General features: G+C 40.0%; 1 protein-coding gene across 1 annotated transcript in view; it reads left to right on the forward strand.

Moving 5' to 3' along the window:
• Window positions 1-15,727, forward strand: part of LOC116747612 (putative P2Y purinoceptor 10) — a 207,425-nt gene extending 191,698 nt beyond the window's left edge. Inside the window, 2 exon segments of the mRNA XM_032620020.1 lie at window positions 14,203-15,125; window positions 15,128-15,727. Coding sequence (XP_032475911.1) covers window positions 14,252-15,125; window positions 15,128-15,264 — 1,011 coding nt within the window. The 5' untranslated portion in view covers window positions 14,203-14,251 and the 3' untranslated portion in view covers window positions 15,265-15,727.
• The last annotated feature ends 1,699 nt before the right edge of the window (window positions 15,728-17,426 follow it).

Below are 17,426 nucleotides of genomic sequence, written 5' to 3' on the forward strand. Positions count from 1 at the left end.
GGATTTCAATGTGTGGTCCATGGATCACATGGGAACTTATTAGAAATGTAAATTCTTGGGCCCTACCCCAGATCTACTGAATCAGAAACTTTGTGGGTGGTACAGCCCTTCAGATGATTCTGAGATATGGCCAAGTTTGAGAACAACTGTGTTAAGGTGGGAATAATAAAATTCTGTCTGGGTTGATTTGTGACTAGGTAGAGGTAGTTGCTTTGAGCTAGGCCTTAAAGAATTAGTCAAATTCTGTATACCATACTTCCTCAAGCTAAAAAGAATTTGATATATTTTAAAAACTAACAGATTTGATATTGTGATGTTATGGGAAAGAGCATTATCTTTGGAATTTCATATAGGATGACTTTGTGGAGAATGATTTGGCATTACACATTTAAAGCCTAGCAATTCCACTTTTAAGAATTTATTCAAAGGAAATAGTTGCTGAAATGTACAAAGATGAGGGTACAAGAATGTTCATCAGGCATTGTTTCTAATAGTAAAAACACTACCTCAGTGTCCACTAAATAAATTATGACACATAAATCTGAAAGAATTCTAAGTATCCATTAAAATGGCTATTTAGATGTCTATTGACAAGATATTGTATTCGTAATTATGATTGAATACAAACTCAAACTATGATTATAAAAGGATATATGTATATGAGTCAAATTTGGTAAAAATATCTATACATGTATCCATTTATAGATCAATAGGCACAGAAAAAATGTAAATATTTATACACCAAAATGTTTGCAATGGAAATATTGGTGATAGATATGTATGTATTTTGGTTTGTTTTTGCCTATATCTATTTTCTAATGTGAAACTCTATTTTTTGTATGAAGAAATAATAAACATTTCAAAACAAACTAAGACTTTTAAGCAGACTTTTTACAGTCTTATCATTCAGGACTTGAAAATACTCATTCTGCTTTTAAAAAACACTACATTTGTCCTGGAATATTTGGAAAGAACCAATTTGTCTTGTTGTAACAGTTCACTGTCAAGGTTAGTGTTCTAAAATATGGCATTGGTTTACTTCTGAAAGTATGTATTATTATTAATCATAAAAATATGGTTTTCCTCTTAAAAGTTCCTGGAAAAGTAAAAATTGTTTTGTAGAGGGAGGTAAGAGATCCTGGTTCAGCCTTTGTTGCTAATTTTCTTTTTGTATTTGGAAAATTTAATCTCCCTGTCTGGGGCTTTGTTTTCTCATCTATAAAATATGACAGGATCAGAAGATCCTAATGATCTTAAACAGCTCTAATATTCTAGGAATCTGCAATGACTTTAGAAGCCAAATTATATTCAGAGAGCTCTATGAGGAAGTATGATGACTAAAAAAAATAAAATAAAATAAATTCAAACTGTTTAAAATGTCCTTTAAAATATTCTTCTTCTGGTGTTGTACAGGATGTTATTGATACTTCTATCCTTTATTATGATTTTTTCATTAATGACATTTTTAAATAAATTATGTGTTAAAAATATCAAGATGTTTGAATGTTGGTATACTTATGACACCTGGTGGTCAAGTCAGACATCATAGCTAAATTCAGATTCCCCAGACACTCATTACCATCCTCTCAGTAGGACTTTTTTCCCCTGATTCATCCATTCATCATGCATTCAGTCATTCACTCAAAAAAACACTTGGTGGATCTCTAATATGTACAAGATAATTACTAGACACTTTACTATGGAAGAAAGGAAGAAGTAAGAGAATGTATTTTTGATATGCATGTAGAAGATTGCAACCTATTCAAGGGAACAAAATGAACTGCATGGAAAGGCCAATAATAGAAGCATGCTAGTGTGTTAAGTGCACTAAAGAAAATTATCAGAACTAGGGATACTCTGAGGTTGTATTAGTGATCCATGGTAGCAAGAGGTCAGGAAAAGCTTTCTTGGAGAAAGTGAGCCTTGCCTTCCTTGGGACCTCATTGTTGCAGAGGATTACTGTGAAAGGAGAGTGTATATAAAGTATAGCACCTTGCCCAAAGTAGGCCTTCAGCAATTGGTAACTATTACTATAACAAAACCAAAGGTGATCAGGGAAGATTTCATGTATATTAACTGTTCCCTAAGTTTTATTTCAAGAAAAGTTCTGGTTCCAATTTATATGTATTTTTTTAAATTTAGACAGTATAAAGAACAAAAGGTCAATTATTTTAGTTGGTTCAGTGGATAAACAAACAAACCACAAAAAAGATAGTGTTGACCCTATCTACAGTTTGTTAGACTAACTGGACAATTAAGCAAAACAGTCAACTCGTGGGAAAAAATGCATTTAAAGTAATTGTTTACTGGAATGAACTGCTTGATTGCAATGATCTCTCAGAAAACATTCTGAGAAACACATGTAGTCAGCACAAAGGCATCAAATAGGTTGTTTTGGCACTGTAAGAGCTGTGTGTGGGTGGAATGATTTTTATATCTTGTAATTTAATTTTTATTGGAGTATAGTTGCGTTACAATGTTGTATTAGTTTCTAATGTACAGCAAACTGAATTGGCTATATGTATATATATATCCTCTCTGTTTTGGATTTCCTTCCCATTCAGGTCACCAAGAGCATTAAGTAGAATTCCTTGTGCTATACAGTAGGTTCTCATTAGTTATGAATTTTATACATAGTATCAAGAGTGTATATGTGTAAATCACAAACTCCCAATTCCTCCCACCCACCTCCCTTTGCCCTGGGTATCCATACATTTGTTCTCCATATCTGTGTCTTTACTTCTGCTTTGCAAATCAGATCATTTATACCATTTTTCAAGATTCCACATGTATGTGTTAACATACGATATTTGTTTTTCTCTTTTTGAATTACTTCACCCTGTATGACAGTCTCTAGGTCCATCCACGTCTCTACAAATAACCCAATTTCATTCCCTTTTATAGCTGAGTAATATTCCATTGTGTATATATACCATAACTTCTTTATCCATTCCTCCGCTGATGAACATTTAAGTTGCTTCTGTATCTTCACTACTGTAAATAGTGCTGCAACGAACATTGTGGTGCATGTGTATTTTTTTTTTTATTATTGCATGTCTTTTTGAATTATGGTTCTCCCTGGGTATATGCCCAGTAGTGGGAGTGCTAGGTCAAGTGGTAGTTCTATTTTTAGTTTTTTAAGGAACCTCCGTACTGTTCTCAGTAGTGGCTATATCCCACCAACAGTGCAAGAGGGTTCCCTTTTCTCCACACCCTCTCCAGCATTTATTGTTTGTAGATTTTTTGATGATGGCTATTCTGACTGCTGTGAGGTGATACCTCATTGTAGTTTTGATTTGCATTTCTCTAATAATTAGTGATGTTGAGCATCTTTTCGTGTGCTTTTTGGCCATCTGTATGTGCGCTTTGGAGAAATGTCTGTTTAGGTCTTCCACCCATAGTTTGACTGGTTTGTCTGTTTCTTATGATATTGAGTTTCATGAGCTGTTTATATATTTTGGAAAGTAATCATTTGTCCCTTGTTTCACTTGCTAATATTTTCTCTCATTCCGAGGGCTGTATTTTCATCTTGTTTATGGTTTCTTTGCTGTGCAAAGGCAATTAAGTTTCATTAGGTCCCATTTGTTTATATTTGTATTTATTTTCATTACTCTAGGAACTGGGTCAAAAAAAATTTTGCTGTGATTTATGTCAGTGTTCTGCATATGATTTCCTCAAAGAGTTTTATAGTGTCTGGCCTTACATTTAGGTCTTTAATCCATTTTGAGTTTCATTTTGTGAATACTGTTAGGGAGTACTTTAATTTCATTATTTTACAGGGAGCTGTCCAATTTTCCTAGCACCACTTATTGAAGAGGATGTCTTTTCTCCATTGTATGTTGTTGCCTCCTTTGTCATATTAGGTGACAATAGGTGTGTGTGTTTATCTCTGGGCTTTCCATCCTGTTCCATTGATCTATATTTCTATTTTTGGGCCAGTACCTTACTGTCTTGATTACTGTAGCTTTGCAGTATAGTCTGAACTCAGGGAGCCTGATTCCTCCAGCTCCATTTTTCTTTCTCATGATTGCTTTGTCTATTCAGGGTCTTTTGCGTTTCCATACAAATGGTGAAATTTTTCATTTTAGTTCTGTGAAAAATGACATTGGTAGTTTGATAGGGATTGCATTGAATCTGTAGATTGCTTTGGGTAGTATAGTCATTTTCACAATGTTGACTCTTCCAATCCAAGAACATGGTATATCTCTCCAACTGTTTTTATCATCTTTAATTTCTTTCATCAGTGTCATAGTTTTCTGCATACAGGTCTTTTGTCTCCTTAGGTACATTTATTCCTAGGTATTTTACTCTTTTTGTTGCAGTGGTAAATTGGAGTGTTTCCTTAATTTCTCTTTCAGGTTTTTCATCATTAGTGTATAGGAATGCAAGAGATATCTGTGCCTTAATTTTGTATCCTGTGACTTTACTAAATTCATTGATTTGCTCTAGTAGTTTTCTGATGGCATCTTTAGGATTTCTTATGTATAGTATCATGTGATCTGCAAACAGTTTTACTTCTTCTTTTCCAATCTGGATTCCTTTCATTTCTTTTTCTTCTCTGATTGCTATTACTAAGACTTCCAAAGCTATATTGAACAACAGTGGCGAGAGTGGACACCCTTGTCTTGTTCCTGACCCTAGAGGAAATGCTTTCAGTTTTTCACCATCGAGAATAATGCTTGCTGTGGGTTTGTCATATATGGCCTTTATTATGTTGAGGTAGGTTCCATCTATGCCCATTTTCTGTATCTATTGAGATAATCATATGGTTTTTATTCCGCCATTTGTTAAAATGGTGTATCTCATTGATTGATTTGAGTATGTTGAAGAATCCTTGCATCCCTGGGATAAATCACACCCGATCATGGGGTATGATCCTTTTATTGTGTTGTTGGATCTGGTTTGGTAGTATTTTGTTGAGGATTTGCATGTATGTTCATCAGTGATGTTGTCTGGTAATTTTATTTTTTTGTGATATCTTTGTCTGGTTTTGGTATCAGGGTGATGGCAGACTTGTAAAATGAGTCTGGACATATTCCTCATTCTGCAATTTTTTTGAAGCTTATGAGAAGGATAGGTGTTAGCTCTTCTCTAACTGTTTGATAGAATTATCCCATGAAGCCATCTGGTCCTGGACTTTTGATTACTGGAAGATTTTTCATCACAGTTTCATTTTCAGTGCTTGTGCCTGGTCTCTTCATATTTTCTATTTCTGGTTCATTCTAGGAAGGTTGTACTTTTCTAAGAATTTGTCTGTTTCTTCCAGGCTATCTATTTTTTTTTTTCTTGGCGTATATTTGCTTGTAGTAGTCTCTTTTGGTCCTTTGTATTTCTGCAGTGTCAGTTGTAACTTCTCCTTTTTCATTTCTAATTTTACTGATTTGAGTCCTCTCCCTTCTTTCCTTGATGAATCTGGCTAAATGTTTAACAAGTTTGTTTATCTTTTCAAAGGACAAAGTTTTAGTTTTATTGATCATTGCTACTGTTTTCTCTGTTCTTATTTCATTTATTTCTGCTCTGATCTTTATGATTTCTTTCCTTCTACTAAACTTTTTTTGGTTCTTGTTTTTTTTTTCTCTAGTTGCTTTAGGTATAAAGTTAAGTTGTTTATTTGAGGTTTTCTTGTTTCTTGAGGTAGGATTGTATTGCTATAAACTTCCCTCTTAGAACTGCTTTTACTGCGTCCCAGGTGTTTTGTGTCGTCGTGTCTCCATTGTCATCTGTTTCTAGGTATTTTTTTAATTTCCTCTTTGATTTCTTCAGTGATATCTTCGTTATTAATAATATATTGTTTAGCCTGCATGTGTTTGTATTTTTTACAGATCTTTTCCTGTAATTGATATCTAATCTCACAGCATTGTGGTCGGAAAAGATACTTGATACAATTTCAATTTTCTTAAATTTACCAAGGCTTGATTTGTGGCCCAAGATATGATCTATCCTGGAGAATGTTCCATGAGCACTTGAGAAAAATGTGTATTCTGTTGTTTTTGGTTGGAGTGTCCTATAAATATCAATTAAGTCCATCTTGTTTAATGTATCATTTAAAGCTTGTGTTTCCTTATTAATTTTCATTTTGGATGATCTGTCCATGGGTGAAAGTGGAGTGTTAAAGCCCCCTACTATGAATGTGTTACTGTCGATTTCCCCTTTTATGGCTTTTAGTATTTGCCTTATGTATTGAGATGCTCCTATGTTGGGTGCATAAGTATTTACAATTGTTATATCTTCTTGGATCAATCCCTTGATCATTATGTAGTGTCCTTCTTTGTCTCTTCTAATAGTCCCTATTTTAAAGTCTATTTTGTCTGATATGAGAATTGCTACTCCAGCTTTCTTTTGGTTTCCATTTGCATGAAATATCTTTTTCCATCCCCTTACTTTCAGTCTGTATGTGTCTCTAGGTCTGAAGTGGGTCTCTTGTAGACAGCATATGTAAGAGTCTTGTTTTTGTATCCATTCAGCCAATCTGTGTCTTTTGGTGGGAGCATTTAGTCCATTTACATTTAAGGTAATTATCGATATGTATGTTCCTATTCCCATTTACTAAATTGTTTTGGGCTCGTTATTATAGGTCTGTTCTTCTCTTGTGTTTCTTGTCAAGAGAAGTTCCTTTAGCATTTGTTGTAAAGCTGGTTTGGTGGTGCTGAACTCTCTCAGCTTTTGCCTGTCTGTAAAGGTTTTAATTTCTCCATCAAATGTGAATGAGATCCTTGCTGGGTAGAGTAGTCTTGGTTGCAGGTTTTTCTCCTTCATCACTTTAAGTATATCATGCCACTCCCTTGTTGCTTGTAGGGTTTCTGCTGAGAGATCAGCTGTTAACCTTATAGGGATTCCCTTGTGTGTTATTTGTTGTTTTTCCCTTGCTGCTTTTAATATACTTTCTTTGTATTTAATTTTTGACAGTTTGATTAATATGTGTCTTGGCATATTTCTCCTTGGATTTATCCTGTATGGGACTCTGTGTGCTTCCTGGACTTGATTAACTATTTCCTTTCCCATATTAGGGAAGTTTTCAACTATAATCTCTTCAAATATTTTATCACTCCCTTTCTTTTTCTCTTCTTCTTCTGGAACTCCTATAATTCGAATACTGGTGCATTTAATGTTGTCCCAGAGGTCGTTGAGACTGTCCTCAGTTCTTTTCATTCTTTTTTCTTTATTCTGCTCTGCAGTAGTTATTTCCACTATTTTATCTTCCAGGTCACTTATCCATTCTTCTGCCTCAGTTATTCTGCTATTGATCCCATCTAGAGGACTTTTAATTTCATTTATTGTGTTGTTCATCGTTGCTTGTTTCATCTTTATTTCTTCTAGGTCCTTGTTAACTGTTTCTTGCATTTTGTCCATTCTATTTCCAAGATTTCGGACCATCCTTACTATCATTATTCTGAATTCTTTTTCAGGTAGACTGCCTATTTCCTCTTCATTTGTTAGGTCTGGTGCATTTTTATCTTGCTCCTTTATCTGCTGTGTGTTTTTCTGTCTTCTCTTTTTGCTTATCTTACTGTGTTTGGGGTTTCCTTTTTTCAGGCTGCAGGTTCATAGTTCCCGCTGTTTTTGATGTCTGTCTCCAGTGGCTAAGGTTGGTTCAGTGGGTTGTGTAGGCTTCCTGGTGGAGGGGACTAGTGCCTGTGTTGTGGTGGATGAGGCTGGATCTTGTCTCTCTAGTGGGCAGGTTCATGTCTGGTGGTGTGTTTTGGGGTGTCTGTGGCCTTATTATGATTTTAGGCAGCCTCTCTGCTCATGGGTGGGTTTGTGTTCCTGTTTTGCTAGTTGTTTGGCATAAGTTGTTCAGCACTGTGGCTTGCTGGTCGTTGAGTGAAGCTGGGTGCTGGTATTAAGATGGAGGTCTCTGGGAGATTTTCACCATTTGATATTATGTGGAGCTGGGAGGTCTCTTGTTGACCAGTGTCCTGAAGTTGGCTCTCCTACCTCAGAGGCAGAGCCCTGACTCTTGGCTGGAGCACCAAGAGCCTTTCATCTCCACAGCTCAGAATAAAAGGGAGAAAAAGTAGAGAGAATTAGTAGAAGTATGAAGAAAGAAAGAAATAAAGGAGGGAAGGATGGAAGAAAGGAGGGAAGAAAGAAAGAAAGAGAGAAAGAAGCAAAGAAGGAAAGAAAGGAGGGAGGGAGGGAGGGAGGAAGGCAGGAAGGAGGGAAAGAAGGAAAAAATACAGAAAGAAAGAAGATACAGTAAAATAAAGTATAATAAAGTTATTGAATTAAAAAATAATTATTTAGACAAAGAAAAAAAAAAGGGATGGATAGAACCTTAGGACAAATGTTGGAAGCAAAGCTATATAGACAAAATCTTACACAGAAGCATACACATACACCCTCACAAAAAAAGGTAAAGGGGAAAAAATCATTAATCTTGCTCTCAGAGACCACCTCCTCAATTTGGGATGATTCGTTGTCTAAAGGAGGGAAGGAAGGAAGGCAAGAAAGAAAGAAAGAAAGAACAAAGGTAAAGTATAATAAAGTTATTAAAATTAATTATTAAGAAAAAAATTTTAAAAAAAACCATGGACGGATAGAACCCTAGGACAAATGGTGGAAGCAAAACTATACAGACAAGATCTCACACAAGCATACACATACACATTCACAAAAAGAGGAAAAGGGGAAAAAATCATAGATCTTGCTCTCGAAGCCCACCTCCTCAATTTGGGATGACTCGTTGTCTATTCATGTATTCCACAGATGAAGGTACATCAAGTTGATTGTGGAGCTTTAATCCGCTGCTTCTGAGTCTGCTGGGAGACATTTCCCTTTCTCTTCTTTGTTCTCACAGCTCACAGGGGATCAGCTTTGGATTTGGCCCTGCCTCTGCGTGTAGGTCGCTGGACGGCGTCTGTTTTTTGCTCAGAGAGGACGAGGTTAAAGGAGCCGCTGATTCGGGGGCTCTGGCGCACTCAGGCCGGGGTGGGGGGGAGGGAGGGGCACTGCGTGCGGGGCGGACCTGCGGCGTCAGAGGCCGGCGTGACGTTGCACCAGCCTGAGGCCCGCCCAGCGTTCTCCCGGGGAAGTTGTCCCTGGATCCCTGGAACCTGGCAGTGGCAGGCTGCACAGGCTCCGTGGAATAGGGGTGTGGATAGTGACCTGTGCTCACACACAGGCCCCTTGGTGGTGGCAGCAGCAGCCTTAGTAGCTCCCGCCCGTCCCTGGGGTCCGTGCTTTTAGCCGCGGCTCGCGCCCGTCTCTGGGTTCCGCGCTTTTAGCTGTGGCTCGCGCCCGTCTCTGGAGTTCCTTTAAGCAGCGCTCTTAAACCCCTCCTCTTGCGCACCATGAAACAAAGAGGGAAGAAAAAGTCTCTTGCCTCTTCGGCAGGTGCAGACTTTTCCCCGGACTCCCTCCCAGCTAGCCGTGGTTCACTAATCCCTTCAGGCTATGTTCAAGCCACCAACCCCAGTCCTCTCCCTGCGCTCCGACTGAAACCGAAACCCAAGCCTCAGCTCGCAGCCCCACCCGCCCCGGCGGGTGAGTAGACAAGCCTCTCGGGCTGGTGAGTCCCGGTCGGCACCGATCCTCTGTGCGGGAATCTCCCCGCTTTGCCCTCTGCACCCCTCTTGCTGTGCACTCCTCCACGGCTCCGAAGCTCTCCGCACTGCCTCCCGCAGTCTCTGCCCGCGAAGGGACTTCCTAGTGTGTGGAAACTTTTCCTCCTTCACAGCTCCCTCCCACTGGTGCAGGTGCCATCCCTATTCTTTTGTCTCTGTTTTCTCTTTTGCCCTACCCAGGTACTTGGGGGAGTTTCTTGCCTTTTGGGAGGTCTGAGGTCTTCTGCCAGCCTTCAGTAGGTGTTCTGTAGGAGTTGTTCCATGTGTAGATGTATTTCTGGTGTATCTGTAGGGAGGAAGGTGATCTCCGCGTCTTACTCTTCTGCCATCTTCAAGGTCCCCTCCCTTGCTGCTTTTAATATGTTTTCTTTGTATTTAGTTTTTGATCGTTTGATTAATATGTGTCTTGTCATGTTTCTCCTTGGATTTATCCTGTATGGGACTCTCTGTGCTTCCTGGACTTGAATAATTATTTCCTTTCCCATATTAGGGAAGTTTTCAACTATATTCTCCTCACATATTTTCTCAGTCCCTTTCTTTTTCTCTTCTTCTTCTGGGGCCCCTATAATTCGAATGTTGGTGTGTTTACTGTTGTCCCAGAAGTCTCTGAGACTGTCCTCCATTCTTTTCTCTTTATTCTTCTCTACAGTAGTTATTTCCAGTATTTTATGTTACAGGTCACTTATCCGTTATTCTGCCTCAGTTATTTTGCTACTGATTCCTTCTAGAGAATTTTAAATTTCATTTATTGTGTTGTTTTTCATCATTTGTTTACTCTTTTGTTCCTCTAGGTCCTGGTTAAACGTTTCTTGTATTTTCTCTGTTCTATTTTCAAGATTTTGCATCATCTTTACTATCATTACTCTGAATTCTTTTTCAGGTAGACTTCCTATTTCCTCTTCATTTGTTTGGTATGGTGGGTATTTACCTTACTCCTTCATCTGCTGTGTGTTTATCTGTCTTCTCATTTTGCTTAACTTCCTGTGTTTGGTTTCTCTACTTCACCGGCTGCAGGTTCCTAGTTCCCATTGTTTCTTGTGTTTGCCTTCAGTGGCTAAGGTTGGTTTAGTGGATTGTGTAGGTTTCCTGGTGGAGGGGACTTGTGCCTGTGCTCTGGTGGATTAGGCTGGGTCTTGAATTTTTGGTGGGCAGAACCACAACGGGGGTGTGTTTTGGTGTGTCTGTGAACTTTTTATGATTTTAGGCAGCCTGTCTGCTACTGGGTGGGCTTGTGTTCCTGTGTTGCTAGTTGTTTGGTATGGGCTGTTCAGCACTGTAGCTTGCTGGTTGTTGAGTAAAGTCTTAACTCTGAGGTGGAAATCTGTCAGAGAGCTTTTGCCCTTTGATATTACATGGGGCTAGGAAGTCTCTGGTGGTCCAATGTCTTGAACTCAAATCTCCCACCCCAGAGGCTCAGGCCTGACACCCGGTCAGAGCACCCAGACACTGTCAGCCACACAGCTCTGAGCAAAATGGAGAAAAAAGAAAGAAAGAAAGAAAAATAAATAAAATAAAATAGTTATTGAAATAAAAATATTATTAAAAATAAAATAATTAAGAAGTAGTAAAAATAAAAAAAAGAAGAAAGAAAGCAAGAGGGAAATCAAACCAATAAACAAATCCACCAGTGATAACAAGCACTACAAACTGTACTAAAAAAGAAAACAAAAAACACTGAGAGAACCGTAGGACAAATGGGAAAAGCAAAGATGTACAAACAAAATCACACAAAGGAGCATACACATACACACTCACAAAAAAAGAAAAAGGAAAAAAATATATATATATAAAGAGAGAGCAACCAAATCAATAAACAAATCCACCAATGATAATAAGCTCTAAATACTAAACTAAGATAAACATAAAACAAGAAAGAAATTAAATTGTGCAAGCAAACCCCAATTCTATAGTTGCTCTCAAAGTCCACCACCTCAGTTTTGTAATGATTCATTGTCTATTCAGGTTTTCCTCAGATTCAGGGTACATCAAGTTGATTGTGGAGATTTAATCTACTCCTCCTCAGGCTGAAAGTTGAAATTTCCCTTTTGCTTCTTTGTTTGCACATCTTCTGGGGTTCAGCTTTGGATTTGGCCCTGCCTCTGCATGTCAGTCACCTGCGGGCGTCTGTTCTCTACCCAGACAGGATGGGGTTCAAGTAGCAGCTGATGAGGGGGCTCTGGCTCACTCAGGCCTTTGGGAGGGACGGGTACAGTAGTTATAATTGGAATGTGGGGTGAGCATGTGGTAGCAGAGACCAGCACGACTTTGCAGCAGACTAAGGCATGCCATGTGTTCTCCCGGGAAAGTTGTCTCTGGATCATGGGACCCTGGCTATGACAGGCTGCACAGGCTCCTGGGGGGGAGGTGTGTGTGTGTAGATAGTGACCTGTGCTTGCACACAGGCTTCTTGGTGGCTGCAGCAGCAACCTTAGTGTTTCATCCCCGTCTCTGGTGTCCGTGCTGATAACCGTGGGTTGCGCCTATCTCTGGAGCTCATTTAGGTCGTGCTTTGAACCCTGTCTCCACACGCAGCCCAAAATATGTTCTCTTGCCTCTTAGGCAGTTCCAGAGTTTTTCCCGGACTTCCTCCTGGCTAGCTGTGGTGCACTAGCCTCCTTCAGGCTGTGTTCATGCAGCCAACCTCAGTCTTCTCCCTGAGACATGACCTCCGAAGCCCGAGCGTCAGCTCCCATCTACCCACCACCCTGTCAGGTGAGCAGACAAGCTTCTCAGGCTCGTGAGTGCTTGTCAACACTGATTCTTTGTGCAGGAATCTCTCTGCTTTGCCCTCTGCACCCCTGTTGCTGCCCTCTCCTCCATGGCTCCAAAGCTTCCCCCCAGCCCATCCCCCATCTCTGCCAGTGAAGGGGCTTCTTAGTGTGTGGACACTTTTTTTCCTTCACAGCTCCCTCCCAGAGGTGCAGTTCCTGTCCCTATTCTTTTGATCTCCATTTTCTCCTTTTTTCTTTTGCCCTACGCATGTATGTGGGGAGTTTCTTGCCTTTTGGGAAGTCTGAGGTCTTCTGCCAACATTCAGTAGGTGTTCTGTAAGAGTTGTTCCACATGTAGATGTATTTCTGATGTATCTGTGGGGAGGAAGATGATCTTCACATCTTACTTCTCTGCCATCTGAAGGTCCTTTCTCTGCAGATGTATTCGTGAGGAGTGACAAATTCCGTGTCCTCATCTTCTGCCATCTTGACTCCTCCCCTTCTGATTTTTACATTTTAATTGGTTGTGTTTAGGGTTGAGTAGGCACTGTTTTAGACTCTATATTGCTTTCAATAGCTATGCTAAGTCTGTTGTATTTTCCTTTTAATTCTATAATTGTGAAGCAGTCTAAATGTTTTTACAAGTGATGACAATTATAAGAGAATATTAAAATCCCATTTATGCTTTTGTTCTGCAATCAAATGCATAAGTTATATTTCCTAATATACCAAACATTTGGGTCCTTTAACTCTCCTTTCCATGGGTAAAATAAGCTGTGTTGTAGTGACTTTTGGCTGAAAGCAAAATGTCCTGATCCAAAAGAAAGCCAAGGAAAAGAATGACGCCATACTAGGAATGAACGTATAACCTGGATAAGGGAAGATATGAGAGATGACAGAATTCCTATCTTTAGATATTTGAAGAGTGTCATGTGTAACAGGGAGTAGACTTTATTTTATTTGGCTCTAGTAGGCTGAACTAGGTTGAAATATCAGGGATGTGGATTTTTGTCTCCCTAGAAGGGAGGACTTCTAACAATTATGATTGTTAAGAATATAACCATCCACATTAATAACTTTTTCACTGAACTTGCCCTGAAAGCTAGAGCTGAAGTAGAGGCAGCCCCTTTTGCTGCATCTACCACCAGATACCCTCTAGTCTGTCACATATTCTGGTAGTTGCTTTCAAAAGTTGCAAGGATAGTCTAAATAAATATGAATGTCTGAAGCTACTGTAATTCTGTTAATAAATACAGATCTTTAAAGTTACTGAAGCTTCTGAAAGTTCCATGCTATATAAGCAAAACTAATTGTGCCCTCAGCCAAATTCTGAAGGAGACAAAGTTTATCTGAGTTGTAATATCTTTTCCAAGCCCCTATCTTTCAAGGCCTAGTGATCTGCCAGCCCTTCCCCAGACCTTTATCCCATGTTTCATTCCTAAATGTTCATCGACTAACCTCAGCAGTCATGTAATCCCTGATAAGGTTGTCTTTCAAAATAGATTGAGTTTTATCTCTCTCAGCATTGAGGATAGGAAAAGCTGGATCTCAAACTTTGAAAATACAGATAGAGATAATTGTAAAACTGAATGTAAAACAAGAATTTTGAAATGTATGTTTGGCGGCTATTTGCCAGGAAGACTTACTTTTTGGTTACCTCTGCAAGTTTGATTACTTCCTCTGACTACTAAGGGAACAACCTGACTGAAGTTATTGTCAAAACACTGATCTTTTTGGTTCTGAAAATATCTTCAACAGTACTGTTATCCAGTTGTAGATTGGCAAGATATTTTCACCTTACATAGAAAAGACCTTTTGAGTTTATGAAAGTTCACACTTGAATACCTCTTTTGTAGAATACAAATACATTTGTATACCCAAACATGGACTGATATGCCCTTGACCCCATTTTTCTCTATTTTCTGCAGAAATTATCATTCTGATGCTTTCCCTAAGGAAGGAATACAAATTCTCAAGATGGGAAATAACAGCACAAACAGTACAAGAGCAAAGTGCACTGATCTTCAAATGTCATTTCAGTACTCTCTCTATGCAACCACCTATATCCTCATATTTGTCCCTGGTCTACTGGTTAACAGTGCAGCCTTGTGGGTTTTGTGCTGCTTCATCAGCAAGAAAAATAAAGCCATCATTTTCATGATCAACCTCTCTGTGGCTGACCTTGCTCATGTGCTGTTCTTACCCCTCCGGATATACTATTACATCAGCCACCACTGGCCTTTCCAGAGGTCCCTTTGCCTGCTGTGCTTCTACCTAAAGTATCTCAACATGTATGCCAGCATTTGTTTCCTGACATGCATCAGCCTTCAGAGGTGCTTCTTTCTCCTCAAGCCTTTCAGAGCCAGAGACTGGAAGCGTAGGTATGATGTGGGCATCAGTGCTGCCATCTGGGTCATCATGGGGACTGCCTGTTTGCCACTTCCAATTCTGAGAAATGCTGGATTAGCCTACAATACTGAATCCTGCTTTTCCAATTTGGGGCTTCAACATACTAGCATGGTGTCTACTATTGGCATGGTAACTGTAGCTGAACTTGGAGGGTTTGTCTTACCTGTTGTAATTATTACTTATTGCGCATGGAGAACAAGAAAGATTTTACAGGAATTCCAAGTTCCCCCTCAGAATACCAAAGAGAGAAAAAAGGCTTTGTGGATGGTCCTGTTGTGTGCAGTGGTATTCATTGTTTGTTTCACACCCTACCACCTCAACTTCCCTTTCTTTATGACGGTGAAGCAACGAATCTTTTCAAACTGGTCCTTTATTAAGAGCACGCTATTTTTCCACATAATTTCCCTGTGTCTTGCAAATTTAAATTGCTGTTTTGATCCATTGTATATTATTTTGTGACCTCAGAACTTCGTGATGGATTTTCAGAACATGGTAGTTTGGTTCTTCAGTCATGTGTGAAATGCAAGGATGGTGCTTTGGAAATTCAACATAGGAAGGAGGATCTTCAAACTCTCTCTTGAATTTATGGATGATTCCAAAACAATGTAATCAAATAATTACCGAAAATAATCTATATGCTCTATCAGTTTATCTATGTCACCTTGAAGATCTTTCTTAAAAATAATGGTACCCTTAAGTGCCTTAATGAAACATGGCTCCCTTCCCTTAATCCTCAATATGATTTTTCTGGAAAAAAAAAATTAAAGCCTATATTTTCTGTCCAAATGGAAATATTGTTCTATGGAGTATATGAGAAAATAACTTTATTTACACAAAAGGATGAACAACAGAATGAATTGCACCCCTGTTCCTCAGCAATAGGTCCAAAATTTTCACCTTCCCCTGCTAGAAACAAAATGCAAATTGAAAATACATGAACATAGATGAATTGTTTACACATTTAAAAATGTACAGGAGAACAGTACTATCCTTGCTTTATCAAGAAGTTATACACAGGTGGAGTGGCCAAGATGGCAGAGTAGGAAGACCCTGATCTCAACTCCTTCCACAGGCACACCAAAATTACAAATACTTACAGAGCAACTATTGATGAGAACAACCTGAACACTAGCAGAAAAGATATTTTACAACTAAAGATGTAAAGAAAGAACCACAACAAGATGGGTAGGAGAAATGGAGACACAGTAGAGTCAAGAGCCATACCCCTGGATAGGTGACCCACAAACAGGAGAATAATTACAATGGCAGAGGTTCTCCACAAGGAAGGAAGTGTCTGAGCCCCACATTGAGCTCCCCAGCCCAGAGATCCTGTACTAGAAAGACAAGACTCTAGACTGTTTGGCTTTCAAGGCCAGTCGGGCTTAGTTTCAGGAGAGCTGAAGGGCTGTGGGAAATAGAGACTGTACTCTTAAAGGGTACACACAAAATCTCACAAGCTCTGAGACCCAGGGCAGAAGCAACAATTTGAAATAAATTTGGGTTAGACCCACTTGCTGATCTTGGAGAGCCTCCCAGAGAGGAGGCAATTGGGACTCACCCTAGGGACATTGACACTGACAGCAGCTATTTTTGGAAACTCATCCTACCATGAGGGCACTGATGCTGGCAACACCATTTTGGGATCTTCCCTCTAGCAGGCTGGCTGATTTAGGACCCCCTGAGCTTCCAAGGACTTGGCCTTATTCACCACAGCGCACAAGATCCAGCCCAACACACAACAGGCCAACACCAGGTCTGTGAAATCAAGACCCCAGAGCCAGAGTAACCAGGACCCAGCTCCACCCACCAGTGGGCCAGCACTAACCCTGGGGTCCAGCCTTACCTCCCAGGGATGGGAATTAGCCCTGGGATATTTGGGTCCCAGCCCTTCCCACATGTGGGTGGACATCAACTCTGGGACCCCCTGCACACTGCAGGCAGATATGCCATGATTCATTTGTGCCCATTGGGCCAGAACTAGCCCAAGGACCCTCTTGGTCCCAGCTCCACCCACCATTGAGTTGACACTATCTCTGGGACTCCAGACCATAGTCAGAGACCCCAGGTCCTAACTCTGCACACAAGGAGCTGGTAGTATCCCTGGGACCAAGCCTTACCCACTAGTGGGAAGGCACCAGCGTCAGGATGCCCAAGGCACCATATCCTCCCATGAGGATGTTGAAACCAGCTCCAGGACACTGAGCCCCTCAGCCACATGCCCTTGGCCATGGCCCAGCTCAACAGCAGGTGGATACTAGCTCCAGGATCCTAACCCTGCAGCCAGCCACCTTGTGACATAGCCCAACTCACCAGTAGGCTGGCACCAGGATGAGGATTTCCCTTGTCATGCACCTAGTCATGGCAGGATTATGCCTTACCCACCAGAAGCCAGTAGTCTCCACACAAGGCAGGGGCTGGCAACCAACTGGAACTGGAACAGGAGACAGCTACACCTACCAGTATCTGTAGTAGTCAGCTTATCACAGCAGAAAGACCCAGATAGCCCCTATAGGGGGCACCCTGAGAGCATATAGCTCTCGTGACAAGAAGGGAGTGTGCTGCTGTGCCCCATAGCATGTCTCCTACATAAGGCCACTTCTCTAAGATAGGGAAATATAAGCAGTATACCAAATACATAGAAATAAAAACAGCAAATTAAGCAAAATGAAGTGACAGAGCAATATGTTCCAAATGAAGCAACAAGATAAAACCCCAGAAGAAGAACTAATTTAATTGGAGATAA

This window comes from Phocoena sinus, chromosome X (genome assembly GCF_008692025.1).
Source record: "Phocoena sinus isolate mPhoSin1 chromosome X, mPhoSin1.pri, whole genome shotgun sequence".
Lineage (NCBI taxonomy): Eukaryota > Metazoa > Chordata > Mammalia > Artiodactyla > Phocoenidae > Phocoena > Phocoena sinus.